The sequence below is a fragment of the Drosophila melanogaster genome, chromosome X (genome assembly GCF_000001215.4).
Source record: "Drosophila melanogaster chromosome X".
NCBI classification, from domain to species: Eukaryota; Metazoa; Arthropoda; class Insecta; order Diptera; family Drosophilidae; genus Drosophila; species Drosophila melanogaster.
In genome coordinates, this window is record NC_004354.4 from 22,542,179 (window position 1) to 22,549,296 (window position 7,118).

General features: G+C 43.0%; 2 protein-coding genes across 2 annotated transcripts, besides 2 other annotated features; one reads left to right on the forward strand and one right to left on the reverse strand.

The window, feature by feature from the left end:
• Positions 1-207: 207 nt before the first annotated feature.
• On the reverse strand, positions 208-2,144 carry Cluap1 (Clusterin associated protein 1). The gene is made up of 4 exons (NM_134626.3): positions 2,024-2,144; positions 791-1,957; positions 440-733; positions 208-381 (listed from the first exon to the last, which is right to left on the reverse strand). The coding sequence occupies exons 1-4, from the start codon at positions 2,043-2,045 to the stop codon at positions 272-274; spliced, it is 1,593 nt and encodes a 530-aa protein (NP_608470.1). The 5' UTR covers positions 2,046-2,144; the 3' UTR covers positions 208-271.
• A 1,016-nt stretch (positions 2,145-3,160) lies between these two features.
• Positions 3,161-3,602: a mobile genetic element.
• Positions 3,603-3,683: 81 nt separating this feature from the next.
• Positions 3,684-3,733: a mobile genetic element.
• A 1,185-nt stretch (positions 3,734-4,918) lies between these two features.
• Positions 4,919-5,878, forward strand: CG17601 (uncharacterized protein). The gene has a single exon (NM_134627.2). It carries the CDS (start codon positions 4,952-4,954, stop codon positions 5,612-5,614), a length of 663 nt encoding a protein of 220 aa, NP_608471.1. The 5' UTR covers positions 4,919-4,951; the 3' UTR covers positions 5,615-5,878.
• Positions 5,879-7,118: the final 1,240 nt, after the last annotated feature.

Here is a 7,118-nt window from a genome sequence, read left to right on the forward strand (position 1 = left end):
GTCCCACTTACCTATGTACATGCAGAAATCCATCTTTGACTACACTTTGATTGCTCATCATACTAGTCACCATATCGCCAGACAATTCGTGTTACTGCAGGAACCGGAACCCTAAGGCCGTCTATTTGCGAGACGGTGACGTATTTGATTGTGACGTGGAAAGAAATCTTTTAATTGCTTGATGGGAATATTTTATTTACTTTTTACAACCTGTCTGCCCTCTGGCTGAGTTTATAAAATTAGCAAATAAATATAAATATTGTAGTTATCCCTAGAAATCCTCATCGCTGTGATGCTCCGCTTTATTGGCGGTCTTCGGTCTAAGTGGCAGTTCGCCAGTTAACTTTGAAATGCTTATGTCATCGATCGAGTTCAGATCAACTAGGGGTGAATGAGGTAAAGTTTTGTTATAAGTTCAAGGCGTAACTACACGACTTACAATCATCATCGCCGGCTCCCAAGGCAATATTGCTCATCCCACTTATCCCGCTGATAGCGCTCATGCCACTCATTCCGCTCATTCCGCTCATGCCCATGATTTTACCCACATCCAGTTCGCTTTCGGAGCTCCCGAAGCTGCTGTCTTCGTCCCGGGAGTTGAGCATACTGCTGCCGGGTCCGTTGCGGCCGTTTAGCTGGGTGCCATCGGCGTCTCCTCCAGTCGCAACACCTCTCCTGGTGCCGCGGGCTGCCCTGGCATCATTACCACCATCCGGGCCGGCTGTGCCTCTTCCTGGGATTTTCGTTATTTGAGCAGGGAAATAAGTTTGTGAAATTAGAACTTCCTTACCTCCTACTGCCTTCCTGCTTCTACCCGTTGTGGGTCTAATCCTGGAGGTGGCGGTACCAGGACGTTTTCCCTGGGCGGAAACCATGTTGTTTTGTTGCATTAGTTTGTCCTCGTCCCGTATGTCGGGTATCTCTGAGTCCAGGCCGAAGACACTCCTGCCATTGACCACCATTTCGAGACGGGAAAGTGCTTTGCCGCCATCATCGCCCTCATCCTCGTCATCCAGATCGTCCTCGTCGTCGTCGTCATCGTCGTCCTCGATGAGTCCCTCCGGGATGAAGGGCATTGAGTTCTCGGCGGGCTTTTGCAGAATGGGTGAGGAGATAGGTGTGGCACGTTTAGTACGCAGGTCCAGCTGGGACTTTAGAGCATCGCGCACATGCAGCCTGAGAAAGTAGCGCTGGAATAGCTCCTGCAACTCCTTCTCACAGTCCTCGAATTCGGCCATGTGCGCTGGTCGAATGCGATGCAGTGCCTCCAGTCTTTGGCGGGTTCGCTCGAGCTCCGCCCGACGGCGCTGCAGCTTTGATCCCAGAGCATTGAGCTCCACCTTGGCTGCTTCCAGTTGGGCTCTACTCGATTGGAGGCGAACTTGGTTAGCTTGGATGGCGCTCTTCAGGGTCCGCTCCACGCTGAGCAGCTCCAGGGGTCGTTGGGCCTGGGACATTAGCGATTCCTTGTGGAGCAGTTCCTTCGAAAGCATCTCGCATATGGTTGTGCCACGCTGGGTTAGGTCTGTGGCCAGTTCTCGAGCCTTACGCAACTCCTCTATTTTATCGCCAATATCCACGGGATTTAGGCTCCGGTACTGGTCCCTTTGGTCCTCTTCGTCGTTGTCCGCTTCGTTTTGTCCTGGGGATGTCAAGAGTCGGGTAACCTTCTGTAGCTCTGCCGCCGTAACCGCAGCGGCTGCATACAGTTTTCGGGGATTAATACGAATGGCTGCCTTGGTCACAAAAAACTCGGTCGCCGAACGGACGAGAAGAACCCGCTGCTCCTCCGATTCAACGCCGCCGGGCAAAGTGGCTCCTGGCTCTATTAGTCCTGCTAGCCATTGAAGGAGCTCGGCAACAATGTGGAAACTGGCCAGGCTGCCATGCTGATTGGCCAGGGATTGGAGGGGAAACACGCGCGGGAACCCCAACAGCTTAAGATGTTCCCCCAGATCTGGAAGTGGAGTATCAGTCTGGTCGTGTTAGGTGGAGGAAGTAAGAGGAGGAAGTCAGTACGCACCTCGCACATCCTTGAAGGACATTCCTGGCTTCCAACGAGTTCACCTGTTTTTCTTTGGCTGCTTGCAATCGCTGCGGCTGCGCTGGCAATTGCATTTTCAACACCGTCATTTGTTGTGGTCGTTGGAGCTTTTGTTTGGGCCACCGAATCCCAAATTGATGGTTGCTAGGTAACGGAAAATGCATAGCGAGAAAATATGATAACGAACTCTAAACATTGATCCATTTCTAAAATATATTATTAATATTAAACTAAGATTATTGTCAACAACAATGTTGGTAATTTTAAACGGAATTTTAATAAGAAAATATTACATAAAATAGGAATTAAGATATATGTACTAAATTTCTCAAAAACAGCAATACATGAAACTGAAAATAAAAGCGAAATAAAATTAATTTTAACTTAAATAGGTTTTAGTTTTTTTATTTTAATACTTAAACAAATACAGGTTACTATCACTTGCCATATGAAATTTCTCGCAGTGTCCCCCTGCTATCCTTGGCTAATATTCATTCGATTGCTGTGGACGGTCGCACGGGGTTCACCTGGGAAACGGTTGCGCGGTTTCCATTCCATTAAAAATGTAGGAGTTGCTAAGAACGAATTATTGAAATACGATAATTGGGATTTTTACAAATTAAGCATACCCGACAGAGGGCGCCACTATCTCAACTGAAATTGACCTGTTGGGCACATAAATTTCAGTTTTTCTATATATCCTTTATTGTTCTTGTAATTTACTTATCATTGCACAGATTCAACACTCTGTTGGGTTATCGATGGTGTGATATTTTGGGAAGTTTGCGGGCGTTATAGTGGGCAAGACGACGTTCTGAAACACACTAGAGCTGTGTGTGTGTCACATTAGCTTTTACAGTGTATATACATATATACATATGTACATATATAGCTTATAGTTAATATTGATCGACAGATGGAAGATTCCGCTTGTGATCCTCATCAAGAATTTATATTTTCTAATTTTTTAGTTTTTATACAATTAATGGATATGAAAACCAAATAAAACTCTATTTATTTAAAAAGTCGAATGAACCCTGTTTCAATCATACAAGCGCACATTCAAAATGCCTAAAAGCGGCACTAAATTTGTTATATCCTTTTAGTAATATTCTTATGAAACAGGTAGAAGGAAGCGTTTCCGACCATATATTGTATATATATTCCTAATATACAATATATCCATGTTCGGCCGGACATCCGTATGAACGTCGAGATCTCAGAAATCTATCTATTTTTCAATAAAAGCTAGAAGGTAAAAGAAAGTTAAGAAGCATACAGATTCTAAAGACGTAGACGCAGTGCAGTTGCCCATGTTCCCAAGCCCAGTCTAACGCCCACAAACTGCCTAGAACTGTCACGCCCACACGTTTGCTAAATGTTTTAATACTTTTTCATATTATTATTAGTCTTTTAAATTGCCAATATTATATTATTTCCCAATATCTATCGATATCCGAGAAAAATTATGAAATTTCCCATTCGCATTTCCACTAGCTGAGTAACGATGAGTATCTAATAGTCGGGGAACTCGATTATATCATACACTCTTGTTTTGCTTAATATGGGGAATACGGATTTTACTAAGTAATAGTCTTGGTGCATAAGGAATAAATACATACCAAAACCAACCAACCACTAACGTGTATCTTCTGATAGTCGGAGAACTCATTCATAGCGTTCTCCCTTGTCTTGCTACGCATATTCTGATACTAGGGTATCAGATAGTTAAATAATTGAGGGGTTGTGCTCAAACTGTTTTTGTTTTTTGTATTTTATAGCGCACACAAATGTATTTTAAACCCGATCAGTAGCTGGAGGCCTTGTACTCAAAAATTGAGTAACATTATGAAATTACAATTGCTTTCACAAACTTCGCGTGCTTTGCTTATTGCGTGCATTTTCAAACTTTTTTTCTCTTCTATTCGCATCGATATCATACCGTTTAGTTATTGACTATCTCGTTATGGTTAAATTATTTCTGGACAAAAACCCGCTCGTTACACATACATATGTATCTATGGTGTGTGCAATAACATTTATTTGTATAAGAAACTAAAAAAATCAATGATTGATTGTAATAGTGTGAAGTCTAAGAGCTCTCAACAGGTGTTATTTATCTGTGAAATTGGCAGACAGCTTAATTTGTTAGATTTACAAGTTTTCTCGTTCATAAGCATGATCAGAAAATATATGAATGTAAATATATTTTCAGATCATGCTTATGATAGACTTATTAATCAATGATCAACCCAAATAAAATTCCTCAAATTAGGAGTTCAAATAAATAAATCTGGAGATCTCCTCAGCAACTACTGGAATACAATGCACGGCAAAAAGGTGATGGGAAAAGAGTATGTAAGGTTTTTTTTTAAATTATTATTTATTAAGTGAAGAATCCGTACATCATAATATTGTATCTTAACATCACAGGTATGTACAGAGTATGTAAGTAAAATAAGAGGTTTACATTTACCAACATGTTTAAATGTACTTAAGGATACCAAAACGAATTTTTAAAAAGGCTTTCTATTTGATTTTCATCGGTGCAAGTGTTGTACATACATATATGTATGTATGTATGTATCTGCTGATTGAAGCTCTACAATTTAGCGTTGGACAGTTAAGAGGGCTTCCCAGCCAATAGGAAGTTGAGTACATATATTTTTTCAAACTTCCGTTTTCATTGCGTTGAAAGGTTAGGCGTTAAGAAAAATATATATAAAATATTGATATAATTAACGAGTGATGTATTGAAAAAGTTCCTATCCGATTGGCCTTAGTAGGGTTTCCACCTTTCTTTTCCACTGACAGATTAAAAATATTAAAAGCAAACCCTATCAGGTTGTGACCTTACTTTTAACCTTATTTTCTCAGAGACGTTTGCATATAGTCATAACCACAGCTATGGCCCCAAGGAAACGGATCTCGAGGATTGCATCACGCAGTGTGGCGACTGTGGAGCAGTTCACTAAGCGCATCAACTGCCGCTCGGTTGGCACCCAAACCGATATCCTGGCTAAGGGTCCGGCGAAGCGCAAAAAGGTCGAGAACAAGGTCAAGCTGCTGGATTCGCAGCCACTGTCGTCCCAGTACTTGGCCATCCATCTGATGCCGGCAATCAATCCACTGGCAACTGAAACAATAAATCGGCGTCCGGATACATTCTCATATTTTCTCCCCGGTCCAAATGAGAAGTCTTGCCAGGCTGTGGCCGACCGAATCGCTGACGCAAGCGATCGGGTCATCACCGCTAGCTCCGGAGAACGGCAAATAAACCACCTGAAGTCTGTGGTGAGCAACCGCCGCGAAGAGGCCAACCAGTGGGATCGTAACCGTCTTGAAATTCTGCTGGCCCAGATCAATGGTGACCCGCCGCCGCGCTGGAACTCGGCCACCCAATTGTGGCTAGAGGTTGACATGCTGGAGAAGCGCATAGAGGCCTACGACCAAGAAGAACTGCAGAATGCCAAGAATCGCAATTTGGACAGGAAGCTAGACGGTGGGCAGGATAAGGGGCCGTCAGATGAAAAGGACCAGCAGACTTTGAAGACTTTGAAGGCAACGTAGCCTTTTCATATTTAATATTCAATGGCTAATAATGGTGGTCTATAAAGTCGAACTCGACTTGGATTTATACACATTGCATTCATTTGTACACACAAAAAATGGATTCGTTTAAATACTTAGACGATTCATTTTTTAATTATGACAACTGAATATGAATATGATATGATCAATATGATGAAATATTGATTTGCAATCATTGCCGTGGAAAATGGTAATCTTAAAGCAAATAAATCAGCAAAAATATGTGGATTTATGAATTACCGTAAAAATAGATTTATTATTTTAAGGACGCTTGTTGTAACCATTGATAATGATAATTTTTTTTAAACAACACATTTCTAGCGGCCTTCCACATTCGCTGTAAGTGCTTTTTGGTAGAATAGCCCGGTATGCCAGACCTTTTTTAAAGCAGCCGTCCCACGTTAGGCTTCATTCCGGGCAGTCATACGGTTCAGTCTGTGATTTTTAATTGCAAAACAAGTGGTGTGGATCGCTTGTTACCATATGAATGCCCCGAGTCGCGGCGATGACAGCCACTCACATGGGTCCTTGGTCCTGTGTGCCGTCTCCTTGGTCCTTGGCCTTCTCCTCAGTTGACAGCAAACCTAGCCACGCCCCAGGTCTCAGCCCACTCGTACCCACACACACCAACGCACCATCACACCAAACTAGTACACAAAACTAGCGCACTGATACTCACACCCATGGCACATCTTGTTGGGCTTAGGTTTGGGCTTGGGCTTTTGGCCATGCTTGAGTCTTTGTGCATATTTAGGTTGCGAAGGATGCCAAGGATGCAGTCGCTCCCCATGTCACTTGGCCTGCATTTGACGAATTTTCACGCGTCACGCTCAAAGGCTTCCTGCACGTCACAACCGCCAGTTTTGTCTGATTTTCCGGATGTTTATACGGCGCGCAGAGTATCTAAATTGGTTTTTTTTTTTTTTTTTTTTAATATATCATGAAATCTTAAGTAGGGACTCATATGCAACTGTAGTCCAACTTTGTATACTTCAATCCAAACTACAGGTTGTGCCAAACAGAGAGGAGGCTCAGTGAATCATACTTATTTTAAAGGGATGCTATACCTCATAAACTAATATATTGACATCATGAAACATCATTAAAGTAATAGTTTGTTCATATTTCTGCATAAACTTCACGTGAAAACAGGGGCTGATGTTCGTATTTGGGGACCTCCAAATTGGTACTGCCTGGTGTTTATTCAGGGGGCTGGGGTGGTCATATCAGCGTGGGCGTGGCTCGGGGGTTGGGTGATGGGAGGCGAACGAAGTCATCTTAGCTGGTTCTATTAACTCCATTGGCCCCGTCATTTGGGGGCCGGCGTCGGCTTGCATGTACTTATGTCAACATGTGCATATATTTGCATTGCCCCGGGCGACGCTCTGTCCGTCTGCGCTTCTCACGCCGAAGTACAGCCGAGTTGGACATTTATTAGCCATCTGTCTACCCTTCCAGGACTCCAATGTCGCCAGCAGCAATA

Bases quoted from the DNA above. Each gene is read 5' to 3' on its own strand.
- CG17601 (NM_134627.2), top strand. From the start codon at position 4,952: ATGGCCCCAAGGAAACGGATCTCGAGGATTGCATCACGCAGTGTGGCG.
- Cluap1 (NM_134626.3), bottom strand. From the start codon at position 2,045: ATGTCCTTCAAGGATGTGCGAG. The intron at 734-790 runs GTAAGGAAGTTC...CGAAAATCCCAG, and splicing joins AAGCAGGAAGGCAGTAGGAG to GAAGAGGCACAGCCGGCCCG. The intron at 382-439 runs GTAAGTCGTGTA...ATTCACCCCTAG, and splicing joins GGGAGCCGGCGATGATGATT to TTGATCTGAACTCGATCGAT.